Genomic DNA, 20821 nt, shown 5'->3' with positions numbered 1-20821 from the left:
CATTTCCCCGCCTGGGCGAGAAAATCGTTAAACAAACAAAGACCTGTTCTTCCCCGCAGCACTATTCACTATCAGTGGGCTTGTGTTGATCGTTGATAGGCACGGTACCACACCAATGACGGCCTCCATTTCCTCGCTAACGCTTTGGAGCAGCGGGCTGCTTAATGGTATAATTGAAGTTATTATCATATCAGCAACAGCTCAGTCCACCGCGCCGCGCCGTTCGCTAATGGTTGTGTCGGGACGGCTGTGTTGCCCTCGTCGGGTTTGTGCGTACAGGCTTGTCCTGTTGTGGTGCGTGTGTTAAAGAACTCATCACTGCAGGTTCCCGCACATCAGCTTCCCTTTCGTACCCGTGTTTGGCCTCCCGGAAGATCAAGTTAGGGTTAATAAACGATTCCGTATTTTTTTCGCTCCTCTTTACTGGGTTCTCTCTCCTTTTATTACACGACACGACGGTGCTGTTACACGTTGGGCGGAATATGGGAAAGAGAGCAAAGCTGTTAATGTCTTGCACACCTCGGATCTCTGAAAGGGTGGTGAAATGAAGGGAGGAAGAATTGATTCCGTTCCCCCCGCGCGAAGGGCTCCATCAAACTCCCATCGTCATCGCGATCGCGATCCGCCACGGCTCCGTGCACTCCGTGATTGCTGGCGGGGTGGATTGCTGGTTGCTCGCTGCGCGCTCCTCAGTTCCGAATCATTTAAAGCCCAACAAACCACCTGGGCCTGTGTCGGCCCCGTTCCGCCGTTCATCCGTCTCTGGGACCGACCCTGCTGATCCGCTGTTTCCTTTCGCCGGAGCCGCTAGAACCGGCGTGCGGTGTGGGAAAACACAATCTTTAACTAGTTCTTCCGCAGCAGTAGAGGCGCTTTTTTCAGCTTTACTACTATCCACTTAGCGGTAGTCGCGAGTTGTTTGTTGCTCCACTTGCATAAAGATGTAATTAACGAGAGATGGAGCAGCAGGGTCGATGGGAACGAGGAAGGTAAGAGGGTGGAATGGGAATGACCGAGCATAGCGCGCGAGGAAACGATGCACGACGCCTCTTCTGCAGGTCGTCTCGGACTCGCTTCACCGCTGAGAAGCAACTGCTGCTGCTGTGTCTTCCCTGTTGGGTTGGTTGGTTGGTGGCTGTGCAAAACCCACGACCCGGCTTGGCACTGTTTATGAGTCATCGGTCATCGTGATACATTGAGATTAATTGCCGCAGCCCGGGCCTTTGTGACGGTGAAATTGTGTGGTAAATTTTGCAATCGTAAAATGGTAATGCCAAGCCATTTCGTGTGTAAGCTCGGTGTGTCTTTCTCGCAAAGGATGGAAGATGGATGGATGCATGATTCGTATTATCGCTTCATGATGGCGAACAATGTCGTGTTTATTGCTCGCCTAGCCCGTAGGTTCATGTGAACTGTTGAATAAATACAGCTGTTAGATAAAGTGCCCCAAATGCGCGCCTCTTTGCATAGTTCCGTTCCCCGGGAAGGTTGCCCAGCAAAATCATCCCAGAAATGGAAGGAAATGCCCCAACCAACCACAACCGGGCTACGAAATGCTACGATAGCCAAAGAATGGCATCCACTGGCCAGCCTCCTTCGCCCTTTTTCCCCCCACGAAGCGCCTGGTGAAATGGTGTAGATACGGCGGCACGAAAAGTTAGGTGTTACGACTGCGGAATGCCCCACACATAAGCCTTTTTTTGCCGGCTGTCGACTACGACGACAACCACAACGCTGCTAGGGCCGCCATTCCAAGAGCTCACGGAACCATGACACCCCAGTGCGGCGCCTCTCTACGCACACGATGGCGATCCCATCTAAAAAGGGTTGTTTTGTGTGTTGTGGCACCTTCAACTTCACGCGCTCTCTGTGCGCATGAAATTCCAATCCCAAAGCTGCTGTGGGATTCGGCAGAATGTGCTTGTTGAGCAGGTTCTTTGTGGTGTCGAGTGTTCGTGTGTGTGCTTTTTCACATTACTCAAGTATCTTATTCGCACTCTCGATTGAAGTTGTGCAGCAAAGTTGAGGTTGAAAAAAGCCACAATATAATGATAGAATGCGCCTGCCAGAGAGAGAGCAATGCAACTGCCCCCGAACTGCAATCAGTGTTTCGGGAACGTTCCAATTCGTTCTACTCCAGCATTCTTATCAAATGTTGCCACAGCGATGGAGCAGTGGGCAGCGTCTCGTGGTCGGAAAGTTATCAAAAGTTCGTCACAAATGTTGCTTTTTTTTTGGTACAGCTCCGTCCATTGGCTTTTGGTGCATTGCTCCCTGCAACATGGCACGTGCCGTTGCTGATGTACCGTTGACAGCGAATTGCAAGTTCGGTGCAAAGGCCACCTTGTTGATTGATCCGATCCCACCTTCGCTCTGGGTCGTTGACGCATTCAGAACCGATGTGGCATATAGTTGATGAGGAGCATTACGCATTCGCTTTAGCCGTCTGATGCGCTTATAAAGAATGTTATCGACAAGGTAGACAAAAAACAGCCACGGCCTTGCCCAGAGTTTGGAGCTTTCTCACTTGCGCGAACGCACTGATGTGAAACGAGCCCGCTGTTGCAAGCGCCGTAGCAGCAGCAAGCGCGGTTCGATATCGAGTTGGAGTCGTATGGTGCTGCTGCTGCTGTTGCATATCTTCACGCGGTGGTGCTGCCGAGGTTGGTTCGGTGGCAACCCCTGGGACATTTTCCGGCAAGCATCGCACCACCACACAATTCCAGCGGCACCACATAACAACGGGGCCATGCACGCACGTTCGAGCGGTCGGTTGCATGTGGCCGAAGGTTTGTGTGCAGCCGCGGCGTTTTCTTCATTCTAGCTTCTTGGCGTTCGCTTCGGTGTTTGTGTAATTTTGGATTGCTTCACTATGACGGGACGGGACGGTGTGTGGAGAAGGCCTTGTGCGGTTGGTTGCGGCGACTGGCTGGCTCTCGTTATCGGTGCATCCATCCAGCGGTTGTGTCATCAACGACGACGGCGACGGTGGGCGAGAAAGGAAACAAAAGCGATGGGATAAGCGGTTGCAGCAACATTTGTTGGCGGTGTTTCCGGCATTGCACGTTTTCCCTCTCAGAAAAAATGCTTATTTTTGACACACAAATAATCCTTCTAGCATCGGGGTTTCCCCCTTTATTCATCGTGGGTTCTGGACCACCCGGCATACACTGTGGATGTGCTTACCTTTGTGTTTTTTAGCACCTTTGCACTTCTCCCCCATTTCTTCATCCCCAAAATTGGAGGGATGCAGGCGGGCGCAATGTCTCTCAGCAATTGTTGCAAATATGGGAGAGAATGGAAATGCTCTCTAATTTACTCCCCACACTAGGCCGAAGCTGCTTTCCTTGCTCCGCTAGAGTCCCCCCTATATCACCTTCTCCCTCCTTCCTTTCTATCACATTAGCAACGCACCCCTCGAAAGGCACCCCCCAGAGAACGTCATCTCTCTCGCTCGCACTCTATCTCTCTCTCTTTTTCTCTATAGCTATTCTCTCTTTTGTTTTCCGAGTGGGTGGGAGAGAGCTTTGAATCTCTCTCTCACTCGCGTGCGCGATTTCTCTCCCCTCGACTGGTTTTCTGGGGGTGACTTGGTTGGATCTCGGCAGCTCCCGGTTCGTTCATTTGTTTTCCGCTGTTCGCGAGATTTAGTAGCGCACCCGACGCCATCTCACGTCCATCGGATCTCTCGGCTTCGTTATTCGTGGTTCCAAAAGCCTCTATACAGGTCCGGTTCTATTAGTTTTTTTTATTTCGCACCAAACCACCCTCTGTGCGTGCGTGTGTGTAAGTGTGTGTAAGTGTGTTCTTTTCACCTCTTTCTTTATCCGGTTGGTGGTGTGTTTTTTGTTGTTGCTCGTTTGTTGGTTGGTTGGTTCGGTTCAGTGAAGTTCTGTTCAGTGTGCAGTAGCGAGAGAAGCGAACGGCTGCTGTACACCATCGTCTGCGTGCGTGTCCACTATATCCCGCTATCACTCCCGGGTCCCGAGCCCCGAGCTGAGTGCTGTGTGTGGTGTTAGGTGTGTGCGAAAGGTGAGCAGAATCCAATCTTCCCCAAGAGCACACACACAAACACACACATGCATGAGATATCCTGCAGTGAAAAGTGCGTCCCGTCCCGTTGCCTCCTGCGTGTCCTCCTCCCTTGACCGTGTCCTTTCTCGTCTGCAAGTGTGTCCGTGTGAGTGAGAGCTTTTAACTGTGTGGTGCAGCAATGTTAAACCAGTACGGTGCGGCCTGACCCTTCCGACCCCAGAGATCGCAGACGGTCTATTAAAGATATTGTGTGATCGTGTGTGTGTGTGTGTGTTTGTATGCAACAATAGTGATTATGCTCGCTCCAGACGTGCGTGTGTGAACACAACTATTATCGGTGCGCTCTTCCCATGTTTGCCGTGTGTACAACCCTTTCTTCATCCCTCCCTTTCTTGGCCAGCTCCCCCCCGAGGGGAGTGTATCTAGATAAAAAGCGCCCTCCCAACGCACTGCGGAAGAGATATGTACGCATAAAAAAGAAGAGAAGAAAAGGAAAAGAAGTAAAACACTCGGCCTTCTTACATTGTACCGCTGGGCGAGCTGGAGCCCCGTGCAGACCATGGTAACAACATCCGTCGGCAGCATCAACACCCCATGCGAGCTTGAAACTAAGCGAGAAATAATATGTACACTTCAAGACGGAGAGCTAGTGTGATGCGAGGGGGGAAAGGGGGGCGAAAGCGCTAACTTTCCTTCCAGTGGTGATGGTGGTGCTGGTGGTAGTGGTGCCTCAAAGATGGAAGTGCAAAAGGCACACAAGAATTTCGCTGTGTGAATATGCTTAAGGGCCGACGCCTGCTGCTCTCTTTCTCGCTCACTCTCTATCGTCCCCATTTGTGCATGTGCGTATGTGCGTGTGTGTGTGCCCGTGAGCCTTCCAAATTCGTAGCTCCTGCAGGGTCCCCCTCACCCCACAGCTGTCGCCAAAGAATGTGACGCAAGGTGTGCCGTTTGCGTCCCAAAAACCCTAAGGGCCTTTGCTGAGAAGAAAATCAGCTGTCACACTGGTGCGCGAACAAGACGACAAAAGGACCACGGTGACCCACCACCAACTCTCCTCACTCCCTCCCCCTTTGCGATTGTTCGCTGGCCGCCGTTTGGTTGAAGTTGCGCGTTGTTGTGGTGGTTATTGGTGCTGTGCTCTTCGGTGATCAAAGAACACATCGGTCAGCGCTATACGATAATATACGCCCAAACTCGCCGTTCCACACACACACACACACACACACACATAAACACTCACAGCGGAGGAGAAAGCAGCGAAGCTTGTCCATTCGGTGGGCCGCATCAGATGGCTGCAGGGCAAAGCAGGACAAGGGGGAAGGTAGCTGGGGCTGGCGCGGTGGGCTGGTTGGATGGCCCGGGGGACGGGATCGTGTTATTGTGTAGTGTGTTTTGTTGTGTTGTGTTACCCCCATGTAAGAGCGTTGCGATGGTGACGAGCGGAAAACAGTGGAGGAACAAGAGATTTTCGAACTTCATGTGTGTCGGTGTGTGTGTGTGTGTGTGTGTGTAGAGGGTTTCTCCCCATGTTTGTGTGTGTGTGTGTGATTGAATGGGGGGTGCGATCGCGAAACACGCCAAGCGCATGGTGAAAAGATCTTCGTGGCTCGATGCTTTTCGTCTTGCATCTCTGTCTGCAGCACCGCACAAATCCCCCCCCCCCCCCCCCCACGGACACGGAGTTGTTTCTTTGCACCATCCACCCGCTGTTGGGCTGTTGTTTGATTGGGGTCTTCTGGCCACCCTCCCCAAGCGTTATACGTAGCGCTCAGAATCGAGATTTCGTAGCTTTTTCTTACCAGTTTTCGTTGCCCTTGCACTGTCGAGCCCCACCGGTGATGCTGCTACACGGCAAATCGGGCTGTCGAGAATTCCGGTTCTCTGTGCTTCCCGTCCCTCGTCGTACGAAAACAGGAACCAGCGGTCTCATCCCGCAAAGTGGTGGAAACTTGCTGGCAGGAACTAAGTAGGCTGAGCACAGTGTCGTTTCCGCTCCTAGCGTGGCGTTGATCGTGGCTAAACAGCTTTCCTCTGACCTAGGTAGAGAGGAAAGAAGGGCAATTTTCACCCGGCAAGAACGAAATGGTGACAACGTTGCCGCAAAATGCAACTCCTCAAATGCCGAGACACGCTAAAGCGAATGCTAAGCGAAGCAGTAATCTAATAGCTCGATTTCGGCACATGCAGTCGCGGAAAGTCAACATTAATCTTTCGAGACGCCCTCGATTCGGCGGAATGGAAAGGAGATACTCAAACGTCCGCTCGGGACGCGAATTCAGGTTGATTAAGGGTTGGGTTTTTGCAGCTGCCTGACCTGAATGTTTGGGCAGTATTTTTGGTTTTCTTTGCGTGCCCTTCTCTCGATGGGAGGCTGTTTTTTCGTCTTGGCTTTGCTGTTAAATGATGCCATCCTAAGGACAGCCGTACGCTAAAAAGCTCTCCTGTCATTTCAGCTGTTTCTTGCTTTTTCTCTCTCCCCTTGCGCTGTCCTCGGACAATCTATTTTGGTGTTTGGCCTGCTGTGGCTTTTTTTCTGGTGAATGCATGATTTATTATGATTTGACGCCCGTACTTTTTGCTGAGTCGAGTCTTTGATGGCCAAAGGTCCGCTACGCCATATAGTCCTTTCTTTGGCATCTCCGCTTTGTCCTAGACTCCTTAATACATAATGAACTATTTGCATAAAATTGAGCAAAATGAATACTTCTTCTCTAGACTACAACATGTTGGGGGACACGTTTGTCCTGAAGTTCACTAGAGTTTATCATCACCAAACAACAGTGCTGCTAGAGGAACGAAGTTTCGTATCTTGTGTACTACGACACGCCGTCCCAGAAACTGGGTCATTCGACGCGACTTTTGACTCCACGGCTCCGTACACTGTATTGCGCTGGGTTGGTTCTGCTGGGGTGCACGATTTCGTTTGCTTTGTTTGTTTTCGGTTCGACTTTTGCTTTATCTGAGCGACCGTAGCAGCACCGACGAACGACCAGCATAAAACTTTACAGCACTGTGTCCTCCTGAGATTGGCCGTTTGTGACAATCTACCACTGTTGCGCCCATTGGCCGGAGCCGAGCCGAGAAGGATCGGGTAAAAGCGCACCGAATGGGGCCGATTTAGTGGCGGGCCAGTTTGCTTTCGGGCGGTGCGCCAAGTCGCGGACCATTCCCTTTGGGAAATGGTGCAAATGACGGGGCAAATAATTAAAGGCAATCGAACACTTTCCGCGTGCCGGATTTTCTGGCCCGGCGTGGTGGCGGCTTGGGAGCATTTGGGATTTGAGAAATACAAGGAGAAAATTGCAATCGAAAGCAATCAAACTTTTCGATTCAGCAAGCGGAGGGAAGATGGGGTGGTAGAGAGAAGCCAGCAAGCAGACAAGACGAAGAACAAAATCAATCGCGCACCAGTGGACAACGACGAAAGTCGATCGAATGGGAAAAGCGTCGCGCGAATTGGTGAAATTGTTATGCTTTCTTGCATGCTGTAATTGATTTCGTTCGGGTCCAAATGTAGAAAATGGTTAGGAGCTGCTGCTAGGAGCCATTTCTTTGACGAGTGTTGTTCAGAAGTCATTTTCCAATAATAGCAATCATTTCGGTTTTATGAATCTGAATAATTATTCACTGATATGCTGAAATTTCGAATAAAACATTGAACGTGGTGGACCTAAGGGTACTGGAATTGGCGTTAATGATCAAATGCATCTGCCGAACGATGGCCTCATTTGAAATGAATCGGCGGCACTTTCAACCGATAGAATTCCGTGCGTTTCTTCATTAAACCCCGAACTGGTTTCCTGTATTGTTTGCTTATGTTTACATTAGCATTTGTTTATATTTTCAACAATGCTTTCTCTCTGTCTCACGTACAATTGAACATGAACAAGGGACACGATGTCGGCAATGGTGCTGGGGTGTATTTTATTTCCGAACGAATATTATTTTTAAGATCTGTTTGTTGCGCAAGCACTTCCGCAAATGCTCTTTCAGAACTCGAGCAAAGCGTTGGAAATGGTATAAAGTAATCTCAAGCAAAAGCCAAATAAAACTAACAATTACTCCTCCAATATACAGATACCAAATAATAGACACATCCACAACATTGAATGCACGTACCGCTAAAACGTCCTGTCTGTAGAGCAGTGCGAAGCTGCTTTTGTTTTTGTAGTACTGATCAAACAGGCCCGACTCGAAGAATGCGTGTATATAGAACGGGAACAGCTCGCGTATGAGAGATTTGCTGAAGAAGTAATACAACAAATGATACTTCAAAAACACCGTGTTGGCCACTCGCAAATTGTGCTCGAATGCAGCTTGAGCCGATTTGTCGATGTTGCGCATATTTTCTATCAACAGCGTAGTGATGTGCGTATTATCGCGACTGTAGAAGAGATAGCACATGTTTTCCAGCGACTCGCCCGGCTTGCTTAGTGGCAGATTCAAATGGTTGGAAAATGTGGTGCTGCGTGGAAAAATGCAATTGTTGCGTATTTCATCCGCAGAGTTGATCTCCGGGAAGAAGCGCGTATAGGACAGGTACGAGAAGATCAATGATTGGTAGCAGGATACGATCACAATGGACAGCAAACAGTAGTTGGTGATGATCTGTTTCTCGAACCAGCTGCCATACGTTCTGGACGGTCCGCCTAGCAGGCACATGATCATCTCTACTGCGTTCTCCAGCACGGTACTCTTGTTGCCGTCTCCAAACAATGACAGTATCACAGCCAGTACAACGACCAAGGAGAACAGTGCGATCCAACTATAGTAATCGAACGGATCTACTAGTACCCAGATGATCGGTTTCGGTTTGCTGCGCGGAACCAGAACACTGATGAATGTACTGCCAAGGGCCAGAATCTTGTCCGAGCCCAGGAACGATATGCCCATGTTCACTACACCGTAATCCGGGAAGTCGTCCGTGCTCGTTGTAGCCTCAAACGTTCCATTTCGTTGTCGCGCTATGGTTTCTCCGAGATATGCGTCGAAGGTGACTACCTCTAGATTTCCAGCTGGCAGTAGCAGGCAAATCTTTCGTCCGTACAGGTTCTTCAGGTCGTTCTGGACACGTATGTTGGACGGATCGAGCTGTATGGTTTGGTTCGTGAAGAAATTCTTGTGATGAATCTCTATGCTGGATCGGTTGTACAAAATGTGATACGCCCGGTCGAGAATGAATCGTTTTCCACTGTCGAGTTCGTGCATGAAAATGTTTTCCTTCAGCTTTGGGTGAAATATGAAGTACCGGCTGCCGTGATGGAGAGCCGTGTGGGGCTGTGGAGAAAAAATCCGGACATTAGTTGGCAGAGATGATATGTTTAGTTGAAGTAGTAACATACGTCTAATCTTTCATGTCCTCGAGCCATCAGAACAGCACAACGGCGAGTCTCGTATGTCCAGTAGCTTAAATCGCCAACCTGGTTAGATATGATTTTTGGTGGCTCATTTAGCTTCAAAATGGCCATTAAAATGTCTTCCGAGAGAGCATCATTGGCGTAGTTGAGGATGAAAACCTTTTTGTAGCGCCATGGTGGGCACCACTGCTTTTGGAGTTCCACAAATGCTTTCACAATGAAGGTTATATCGGAATGTGGAGGAGATAGCAATGCAAATGAGTTTGTTAGATTTCCACTGGCCGGCCAAGTGTAAAAATGTGTGATAACAGTTACTATTAAAAGTACATTTGAATGAGACATGATGGTGAATCAACACTTTCTGACTGCATCCCAGAATCACCTAACGTGGACTAGGAACTAGGAACACAAATCGCACAAAGAATCGGCGATTTGTGACATTTCATTAAAGCATAACACAATTTAATGAAATTGTCTGTATGTTTTTGTGATTGTTCCTTACGTGCACGTGCACAACAGGCGCATTGCATTGTTAATGAGCTTGACATTCGACATTCGTTGCAATCACACTAAAAAGTTGAAATCGTTACTGTAATGTATCTAATAATTTCGAGCAATTTTTCAACACTGACCAGCTGCCACTTCCACTGCTAGAGACAGATGTGAGCGATTCCTGGCAATGTGCGGTTTGGTCTCTTCACGTACAGCTCGCTCGCACAAATGGCAAGAATGTGGCCGAACAGTTGTTGGTTCTCGTTCCGCTGCAGCCAAAATAAAACGTGACTCATGGAAACATCACGTACCTTTCCACTTTTCGTCATTAAAGCTGGTGAAAACTGGCATCATCCGGCTGGTGTTCTTTCCGATCGCGATAAACCGATACAAGTGCAGAACTGCTGTACCACAAATTCTCACAGATGTTATCGGTTTTCATGAAAAATCTGCCTGCAAACTGAAACCGTCACTCAGAACCATTCGCATACTATGCAGTGGTTGAAAATGACCAACAGCTTCGCTCCACAGCTCTGTAGCTGAATGGTTGGTCGTTGTATTTTTAGAACAGAACATTTCAAATTCCTTTATTATTTCTTGCGCATCTGCTCGGTGGTTGTACTGTGTGTGTGTGTTGCATTCGTGAGTATTGCACACTGCCACAGTGTGGTTGTGTAGGTTTGGAATGGTCATCAACAACGATGCGTTGCAATGGAGATGCATTTGATGGTCGCAGTGAAGGTTCAATCGGTAATTTCAAAATATTTGCATACGCTCAGTGAGGTTGTATGTATCAAGATGCAGCTTCTTCTCGCTGAGTGTTTTAAGACCATATTGTGCAATACCAAGGGCGGCCCCTTGCGAGAGCTAATCGACAATCACTCGATCGCTTTCCGTGGTTGTCGGAAATGGCACTGAGACGGAACGAACAGGCAGAGAGAGAGAGAGAGGGAGAGGAAGTGTATGGTTGCGTCAAGTGTACGCGGAAAGCGAAATGCTTTTCCACCGACTGGCGACGCATCTGACCATTTAAACCGTCCCTGAGTGCTTTCGATGTTGTCGCCGGATGAGCACAAAGGATGGGCGGCCGCACGACAAGCTCCCGTGGCCATGCTGTAACGTAATCTTGTCGAATCGATCTCAAAATCACGATGCGTGGCGACTTCTCGCACTTTGCTACCATCTCCGGTCCCCACACACCACACGCACACATACTGCCCTTGGGTGCTTCTTTCTCCTGCCCAATACCATTCCGATGTGATGGTGTGCCGCGTGTTGGATGATGATTTTTTAAGTAAATTACCCTTACGAAGCCATAATTAAGGACGGCATAAGTTTCGATAAGCTGCCTTTGTTGCAAATGACTCGTTCGATGGCACGGCAGTGTGTGGTGTGACGACAGGCAGCGGGTTGGGCTTCTTTCTGTGCCACCCGTATAAGGCATCTCGACAATTTTGGTAAGAAATCATTATGCCTGCATGATGAAGCTCATGATGGAGAAGACTGCTGCTGCTGCTTTCTTCGGTGCGTTACTTGCCCGGCTGGAGGAAGTCGAGGAGGAAAGGGCACTGCGCGTGTGTGTCTTACGGTGGAGAATGAGCACTCGAGCATTGTAGTAAAAATTTGTTTTTATGGAAACCCTTCAAATTCCTGCGGCAGTTTTGGTTTACGCAGTCCATTAGCCCAAATAAAATACCTTTTATGGTGTCATATTACGTCGATTTGTTGCTTACTTCAAAAAGCCACATTTTTCAAGCGGTTCTTTTCCAGCAGTGGCTGCTCGTACCCAAAACGAGGCAAATCTGTTGAAGGCCATCCGAGCGGACGAAATGGTGTACGGACGAAAAGATGGAATCGAAATTGAAACATTTGAACTGAAACTTCCCTTTTTTTCAATCGTTAACATTGGATTTCATACGGATTTGCCCTTGTTTTGTTGGTATTGAATGACGGGAGAAAAAAAAGTAAATCAGAATTCTTCCTCTGCTTCTGCTGGACGGATCTTGTTGGAGTCATTTTCATTTAACCCGATTCGTCAGGCACAGGTTGCGTTGATAACTGTTTTTCTTTTGTTTACGTTTGATTAATGTTCAAGGTTTTGACAGTACGTACCTTCATCATCTTCTCAGTTTGGTGGAAGAAATAGGAAGTTAATCTTGGTCAGATTGAATCGAATCCATCAACTCGGGTTACACTCGATTTAAGAGTGATTGTGCAAGAAGCGACCCAAAATGCACATAATGTACACAATTTTGTAATAATAACCTATCAAAGCTAATATATGCTATATAAAACGTTTATCTAATAATAATGTGTTCTTTTCTCTCTCAGCAGGTACGCATTGTCGAAGTTCCGTGAAGATTGACGTATTGCTTATAGAACATTAGACGGTAAGCAACTACATAACTGTTTCTATTATTGATTAAAGCATGACTAAGGCTATTCGAATCAATGGAATACTCTTAGTTCCGCCAACGATAAGATCGCATATTTAGGGGATGTTAAGATAAGATTACGGTTAGCTTGGAAAAGCATAAACGGCGAAGGAGGACAAGTGGAGAAGGATATCATCGTTTGCAGAGTATTCGCGTACGTCACAAGCATGGCAATAGGCAGTATTACCTTCGTATGCTTCTGATAACGTCAGCAACAGCGCGTGAGGGGTATTGCTCGATTATTAATTCGCTCATCTATCTTATCAACGCCCGTTTACGTGGGAGAAAGGGCATACGTGGACGGTAGTACCATAAATCGTGGTTCACCTGTTCGGCAGGATATTGGTCAGTTGACCCAAGTATATCGAATGCTGCAGATGTGTGCACGCGAAAGCTTATAAAAGCTGTGTGATAAACAAAATAAATATTTCTGTGAGCTAAATTTGCAGATATTCAGTTGCTACTCAGAACTGGGTCATGCGCCATACCATAAATGGTGCCAACAGCGGGACCCGAACAAGACTTTACGATTGTTTGTATCTCGATTTGGCCCTCTGCCACCAACGCTGCCAAGCTGCCCTTTTACGAGTGATGCTTTAATAAATCGATAAGGAAGAATTTAGATAAGCCAAGTTGGGCTGATAAGCTGCCATTAGATGATTATAGCCAATTAACGCTAAAACGCTCTCACAATAATGGGATTTTAAAGTTGTTTCTTTAGAAGTTGAGTGCTCGGTAAAGTTTCACTTGAAGATGAATCTGTTTTCTTTGATCCCTTCAATGCTCGATAAGCCTACCGTACTGTCAATATAGTTAGTAGTGCATCGTAATTATAGCGAATTGCTTTAAACAAAAAATCACCCTTAAACCAGCTCAGGGAATGGTTCTCACCGTGATTCACCGAAGGAGAAAACTTGTTCAAGATCTTGAGGTCATTCCACACCACATCCCAATCTTACTCATTATAACAGTGCAGCAATTGCTGTGGGATTGTGCTTTTGTTTTCCTCTAAAAGATCACCTTATCTGCACGGTAAACATAAGCAAAAGTGATGAATGACTGAGATTATTGTGCTTGCTATTCCGAAGATGTGTAAGACGTGAAAGCAATATTGCAACGTACTTGCTAAAAAGGTCATCCCGTGGAGGTCATGTAGGATGGGAAACCGGTGCAGTTATAATGGGAGTACACTGTACAGTGCATTCGTATGCACCGTGGCTGGCTCCGCGGGAACACCTTTGAACTGGAGGAAAAACAAAGATTGCCCGTGCAAGTCGTTGACTTGCAGACTTTGTTTGTTTTGGTGAGAAACGAATGCGAACACGTTTCATTTGCTTTGGCCTGAGAGTTTGTTTACAATCGCACCGAATCGCGCCCTCTGCAATGGGTGGGCATCAAACAGTGAAAGAAAAGCGAACTGCTGCAACTGACGCTGGTAAGGGCGAAAGAAACCGTTATGATTGTTTATGTTTTGTTTAAAGCAGCTTCAGCCACAGCGCGGTGGGATATTTACGTTTCGTACGGGTTTTCGTGTTGTAAATCGTCTTTATTCGCTTATGTGAAGTGGGAGATCCTGCTCTCTGGAGGTGAACCGTCCTGCGAAAGTGATAATCGCTTGTAACAATAATGGCCGAGCACACTTGTGTGTTTAATTTGCATATTTAACCGATATTGATATTGGATTCCACTGGGTAGCCACACAACAAGTCCAAAATCAGGGGTCAATCGTTTTGTCGTAAGATATGACCAATGCTCTTTTCCATGGCTGACCCCACATTGGGTGTGGAATAAAGCAACGTCCATGATCTTTGTGGTACTACGAGCTACCGTGAGGTTATTTATATCTCTGACACTGTGTAAGGAAGGATAACTACTAGCAAAGAGTGAGGGTGGAATCGTGCGAAATGGCATTAGAGATTTATACGAATTATTTATAGCTCATCATATACGACGCGCACGAGCCTAAGCTGCTACAAATCGGAGTGATTTTTTCCTACATAATACATCAACCATTACATCCGGATGTATTGTTTCGCTTGCGGCATCCCATCAGTCATAGTGCCAAAAGTGGAACTAATAGATGAGAGTAGCACGATTAGAAGACAATGGCTAGTGGATATATCCATTTATCATCTTCTCGTATTGTTGCGCTACTGAATGCTAGCTGGCAGCATTTAAATATAGCGTAATTGTACGACGCAAAATTTTGGGGAATCGTTCAAGGTTCACGTCCAGTAAAAATGTCAATATTGTATCTGCTCGTTACCATGAACTAAACGACGATTTCATGCTTATTGGGAAAGTAAATCCACACGACTGGGCACGAAGGGAACTTTGTCCGACTTTTAGCAAAGTGTACGCAGCTGAGTGAAACGTCGCAGACATTCTCGTGACACCCGCTCGAACGATAAGTGCGCTAAAATCGAGCGAGCTTTTGTAACATTAATTACCACTGACCGCTGGCACGTTAAATATTTACACGTTACTGGTTTGCGGGAGTCGTACGCGAAGCCAAAAAAAAAAAAAGGGAGGAGAAACTGCGACAAGGAACTGACATGGTTAGCATGATGTGAACAGAAAACCGTGCTGCAGGAATCGAGACCTGAGTCGTTTGAAAGTAAGGTAGCATGTTACGATTTATTTCATACCTCTTTTACCGCTTACACAGCTCCAGATGATGCAATAAACTTTGCCACACGCAATTGTGCTATTACAACGATCTGTGTTGCAAAGAGTACGAAATTTTGGGATGTTGGCGAAGAGCCTGCTCACCCGCTGCTCCGGGTTAATCGGCGTTGGCTGAAGATGTTAGTGTCTTGTAGTGTGGGCCCTCTTCTCCTTTGGCGAAATGTAGTTCAAGTACAACGCGCGTTGTTGGTGCTACATGCACATAGACAGCATGAAGGAATGCACACCGAATGACGTAACCGGACATTGCGGTGCTTTTTTTCCTTCTTGCGGCCACAATTAGGACGCAAGTCGCGTCCAACCACCGTCAACCACGGGGCTCAGCAGCTCGCGAATCTCGTTGAGGGCCTCGGCGTTGGCCTGGAGGAGTTCACCAATCGGTGATCGCCAGCACAAAGATCTGATGCGACGGGCAATAACCGGTTTCACCGGCACAATCGCAGGAGCCCATTGATCGGTGGCGGGATAAAAGGTAATGCGCGGAGCCCAAAAAGAACGTGAGATACAGAGCGAGAGAGAGAGAGCATGCACGGCAGACGGGAAGACTCCTTCGATGTGGCCCCCCTCCCAGGGGCCAGGGTTTCACGTTTCAGGTCGTCACGCGAGTGTCGAGTCGTTTGTAGGTGACATCATTCTCTGTCCAGTTTTGCTAACACCGCTAACACAGCATACTGGCACGTCGTGGGGCACGCAAACCTGCGTCAGCTGTTGAACGAGTTCGGACCAGCAGCAGCAGAACATAATGCGATTGGATTCTTCCCGCTCAGCAACGGTACTTCCCGCATAATGGACTTTTTGCTTCTTCTTGAGCCTTGGTCCTTACAAAACAGCGGCTTGTTGATCCTGTTTTCATGAAGCCTTCCAAGTAATTAATTATTCATTATCGACGCATCTCTGGAACACACAAAAACCTGCGTCAATTTTGTAATCAAAAATGTGTTCTGCACACTGAGCACACATAGTACGGGATCGGGGATAAAGTACTCCCATATCTTGGTCCACTTTGCTGCGTTCATGACACTTTTTTTACGATTTGCATTATGATCCAATTAAACATTGTCAAGCGACCACGAACCGGAACCAAACGTGAAAAGAGGCAGCATTAAATCTCGTCTAATTATACTTGATTTCAACAAAAAAATGGTCTGCGTTGGAAGCGCCTGCTCTATGGTACACAACACGCTATGCCGCATACTCCGCCACGCTTTTGGCCACACAATGGCCCTTCCTAGAACGCCAGCATAAAGCGCTTCCGGTAGAGCAGGTTCCGGGGTGCTTTTGCTGAAGGTTTTATGGGCAGTGAATGTGTCTGCAGCAGTTCTGTTAAGTAGTGCACAACCCTTTGGCATGACAACCCTCGAGTTATTGCTCCACCTTTTCGCTTTCTTCCATATGTAGATTCCACATTACACACCCTATATCTCTAGAGATGGATGGGGGAGAGAGAGAGTGAGGTGTTGCGTGCTAGTAGTAGCTGCACTACTTTCAGATTTTTGTTTCCGCTGGTTGTAGAATTTTTATTTGCTTTCCCGGCTGAGGACTGACTGAGTGTGTGTCGATTGCTTTTTTGCCCGCGTTTGTTTGTGCTTAGCTTTACAAAACAAAATTTAATCGAAAGGTATAACATTATAATGATGTCTGCCTGGGTGTGTGTGTAGCCTCAGTCTGCAATTTGAAGAGCGATTTATCAAATCACAGACTCAGGTGGTGGGGGTGGTGGTGGTTTGGGGTGCAAAACTTTACGAAACGTCTGCAATAATTCGTTTCAATTAACGTTGCCAGCACGCGAACGCTCGAAAATCGTTTTCAGCAACAAACTTCCTGGCAAGGGAGTTACAATGGCATTGGCCAATGGGTCTGGGACTGGCAGCTCAAATTTGAGCGTGATATATCCTCACGAACGACAAGAACATAATAGCTTTCCAGCCGAGTGTCAGTTGCACAAACCACCGTATCAATGATGTATTTTTAATTACATTCTCACAACTTTTACTGCCTGCACGCGAGTCCAACACGTGAAAGAGGAGATAAGGAGCACCAAAAATGCTGACAAATGAAAGTCCATTGCCTAGAAGCGATTCTTCGACACGTCCTATACACCGGCCTAGCTAGCGGCGCTGCAAATGAGAATGCATGCACCAGAATATTGAATTATGGCAGCACCATCAACCAAGCTGAGGCATCTTGTTTACATCTCTCGTGTCGTTAGAACGTCGCATTATATTTCAGGTGAAGCTCAAAATCTTAATTGGATCAGAAATTTGTTTGCGACTGACTGGTGGTGGTGTGGCCGCACCTAGCCTGAGTGCTGAGTGGAGAAGGTATTATGTTAATAACCAACCTTCTGGGCTGAAACCTCGCAACTTGGCGAACCTCTCGTGCATTCATGACACTTTATCTGTTTACACTGGCGCATATTGGAATATGAATTTCAAACCCCCTCCCCAAACAGAACCAAGCAACGCAATGCAGTTTATTCTCTGCACAGTCTCAGGCCTTTCAAGAAGGAAAAAAGACCCTTTCCGCTGCAGTAGTGGAGCCCTTTCAGTGTCCATCATGGTTGGTTTGCCGCCAAATGGGTACTCATTTCACATTCAATTAACTCGACGGTCGTTACGCACGAATCCCCCCTTGGTTGTGGTGCAGCACAGTACACTGAAGCCCGGTGTTGCAGCCAACAGAGCTGGTTATGCTGATCGAATTATGCGGGAATAGACCCCCGGGAGGGTGGGGTGGAATGGAGCGAGCGATGAGCATACGCAAAAACACTGACAGTTAATGCTGGCAAATGGTGTGCTTATGTATCTTTATGGTTATGAATGCATGCTTACATCTAGTACAGCGAAAGGTGAAGCCATTCGGAGGGGGTGTTTTTTTTGTGACACCAGCGTACAAAGTCATCTCGGTTTCGGATCTGGTTTCGATTCACCGCCGTAAATTGGTGCTCGCAATAGATCGGCGATGTGAGTGAATCAAAATAATTAATCTGATGTCATTGGGTGGGCATCGCTGTCCTGCGCTCTGGAGGGGCCGTGTCACGTTGTTGCTGACGTTGATGGAAAACAAATGTTTCGAAGCGGAGAAACTGCCAAATGGGGGTTGCACATTCACTTTGCTTGCCCTTCAGCGGGCCGTTTACGTCAATCTGGGCACGATTAACGAATGCGCATTTGCGTTGGACGTTGGATGTAAAGGATACACGTTTAGTTGCTATCACATTTTTCCTGCTACGTTGTAGTACGCCGTTCAGTAGGTACGACAAACGGTAAGATGACACTCTGTGGAATGGGAACTCTCGGAGCTGCGTTTATTACATCCGCTGTTACTGTTGTTAGAAAATAAATGCACTTCATGGGCATTAAAGCGGCAGATGGCGCGAGTACAGTTATATTACTTTGTACCAGCAGGACAATGCGAATGTGTACCGTGCGCGTGAGTTCATCATCATATCAAAGAAGTCGCCGCTTTTGCATACAATGGAGGCAGCGAAATTACCAAACACAGTTCACTCCACCGACAGACTGTAAGGGGGGCCCACTCTCCTGTTACCGGTCATAACTGCGACAGTAGGGTTCCGAGTAGGGAGGACGCTTTACTAATGAAAATAGAGCAATGTACAAGAAAACATCAGTGTCAAGCTTCAGCTAGCTGCCTGTGCTTTGTTTCGGTCCCCATCCAATCTATTACCTGATCGTCGAGTACAGGTGTTGTTTGTGTGTGGAGGGTTGTGTAGCAAACAGAAGAATAGAGATCCATGTTTTTGAACAAAATGAAGAAACGATACAAAGAAGCTAAATGGAGATGCACTCAAGGGGAAAAGTAGAGCAAAGCACCCAACCCAAGACTTGGCTATGATGAATTGCGAACCTGATTCTAAAGCCGGCGCTATTTGCATGCCAGCAACAGTACAGAAGCGAGGTGTGTGTGTCACGGCGGTTTGATTATAATAAAATATCGATTATTATTATGGTGAATAGAAAAACTCTCATGCCCATGGAGACCTGCAATAAGGGGATGACACATATATACAAGTCCCAAGAGAGACAATGTGTGCCATCCGCGAGGCAGGCAAAACGGCAAGCAGCAAAAGATGGAACGATGACATCCGCCGCTGTCGTCCCATCAGTCAGCCAGTCAGTTAGTCCGACACAGACGCCTCCCGATAGAGAATGTCTTACAGTAAGGAGACAGCAAACAATCAAGCTTTTCCGGGGTGTGTGGAGCACAAGGAAGAGATGAAGGTAATGATTGCAAAATAAAGCAGCACACCTTCAATGCGACACAGAAACTATTAGCCCGGTTTCTTTCCACCGGCTAGGTCTCGTCCAAATGTCGCGTCATAATGACGGGGTCCTAGGAAGTGGTCGGGTGACGGTGGCTTTGACATAGGGCTCATTGTTGTGATGATGGATTCATGCACTCAGGCCGGTAACAGCGCCAGTCCCCACAAATACGTGATTACATGTTGATTGTGCAAAACGAGAGCGAAATGGGCTTCAAAGCATACTTCCGGCACGCGGAAGGGACACAAGACACACGGTGCATTAGGGACAGACATAAAATATTGCTTCCCGGTATGGTTCGGTACACGATGGTGATGATGATGATGAGTTGCAGCTGTAGTAGAAAACCGGTGCTTGGATGCGTGCGCATTCTCACCCAACCATTGATTTTCATTGACATACAGGTGGTGTTGTCCACCGTGCATTGTGTACAACTACGTTCTAAATCTGTTGCCGCGGATCACCCCAAGGCACAAAGGCAGATAATTTTATTTTAATTAGCAAGTTCAATGCATAAATGCCCGTTGTTTTTTGCTATTGTTCCTGAATTGTAGTTGGGGGATTTTTAGTTCATCCAAAATCAGGTCGTTTTGGTCGCCCTATTGCCAACCGAATTGCGACGCATACAGAGTGAGCAAAGAGATGAATTGCTGGCACGAGTTCCGTAGGTCATGGACAAAGCCTGAGGGAACTGTTTGAAATTGAATTACAATGCAAATGTTATCCAATTGTTTCTGTCTGGATTGATGCTCTGGATCTTTTTTTATTCTTTGGAAAGAACTATAACTGAAGAGCATTGGAATAACGGCTTTTGCTTTCAAATGGTTCGTAATGATGATGCTAATATTTGTATCTTGAATTCTGAATAGTACGTTGATAGGTTCTTGCTCTCTAATCGCCTAGTTTTTGACATCGTAAGTGCATTAGATTGTTTCGTAAAATTTCTTGGATGATTCAGGAAGCTTCCTCATCCAGTAATGTTGCTATGTCATTGCACATTCCAACGACGCACTTCCTGGCGAAGCGACAAATAAATAGGCATCTTCCAGAAAACCCCTGTATCATCATGATCATGAGCGACGCGTGCTTCGATAACGATGAAAACCAGACTTTTCTTAACACTCGGCAAAGTACCAACGTAGTCCAAAACCAGCCTAACAGGCCCAAATTGATAAGGGAGGTGTATCAATCAATGCGTAATGGAAACTCTTGTTTGTCCTATTAATAGCATATCTGTCCCCTTGTTTGTTCAACTGCACCGGCTGTGATTCATACGGTGCGCGAGAGCATACCCGCATCACACGCTGACCGTAATGGACAACCGGTGTTATCGCTCAGCATTGGTGTCTGTGTGGCTGGTTTACCTGGAATGTTGTTAAAATCCCTGAAATGTTCCCCAAATTGGGCGCAAACGGCACTCTCTAGACTCTGTGGTGACCGATATAATCTGAAAAGGCGGAGCAGTGATTCGTTGTTTCACACCTTCACGAGTCGTTTCGATCAGTCAATTGCCAACTCTCCTCCATTA

General features: G+C 47.2%; 2 protein-coding genes across 14 annotated transcripts in view; one reads left to right on the top strand and one right to left on the bottom strand.

Moving 5' to 3' along the window:
- Nucleotides 1-20821, top strand: part of LOC1278071 (protein phosphatase 1 regulatory subunit 14B) — a 35107-nt gene that overhangs the window by 8781 nt on the left and 5505 nt on the right. The window contains exons 1-3 of one of the 13 annotated variants that reach the window (XM_061660437.1): nt 3610-3796; nt 11983-12129; nt 12219-12277. The exons of 1 other annotated variant lie outside the window; for it this stretch is intronic. The gene's annotated coding sequence lies outside the window, so the exon portion shown is untranslated. Of the gene's footprint in view, nt 1-3601; nt 4033-11982; nt 12142-12218; nt 12278-20821 lie in introns of those variants that run through there. 11 more of the 13 variants (XM_061660436.1, XM_061660434.1, XM_061660431.1 and 8 more) reach the window with 11 other exon arrangements.
- On the bottom strand, nt 7635-11983 carry LOC133393806 (uncharacterized). Its single transcript, XM_061660417.1, has 2 exons — nt 9381-11983; nt 7635-9315 (listed from the first exon to the last, which is right to left on the bottom strand). Exons 1-2 carry the CDS (start codon nt 9735-9737, stop codon nt 7963-7965), a joined length of 1710 nt encoding a protein of 569 aa, XP_061516401.1. The 5' UTR covers nt 9738-11983; the 3' UTR covers nt 7635-7962.

The sequence above is a fragment of the Anopheles gambiae genome, chromosome 3 (genome assembly GCF_943734735.2).
Source record: "Anopheles gambiae chromosome 3, idAnoGambNW_F1_1, whole genome shotgun sequence".
In the NCBI taxonomy this organism is placed as follows: Eukaryota; Metazoa; Arthropoda; class Insecta; order Diptera; family Culicidae; genus Anopheles; species Anopheles gambiae.
The sequence above is the reverse complement of the archived record's forward strand: the minus strand, read 5'-3'. Positions and strand labels throughout refer to the sequence as shown.

What these genes read in the sequence shown, in the direction of transcription:
- LOC133393806 (XM_061660417.1), bottom strand. Translation starts at nt 9,737, where the DNA reads ATGTCTCATTCAAATGTACTTTTAATAGTAACTGTTATCACACATTTT. An exon ending in GAGGACATGAAAGATTAGAC is followed by an intron (nt 9,316 to 9,380) that starts GTATGTTACTAC and finishes TTTTCTCCACAG; the next exon opens with CCCCACACGGCTCTCCATCA.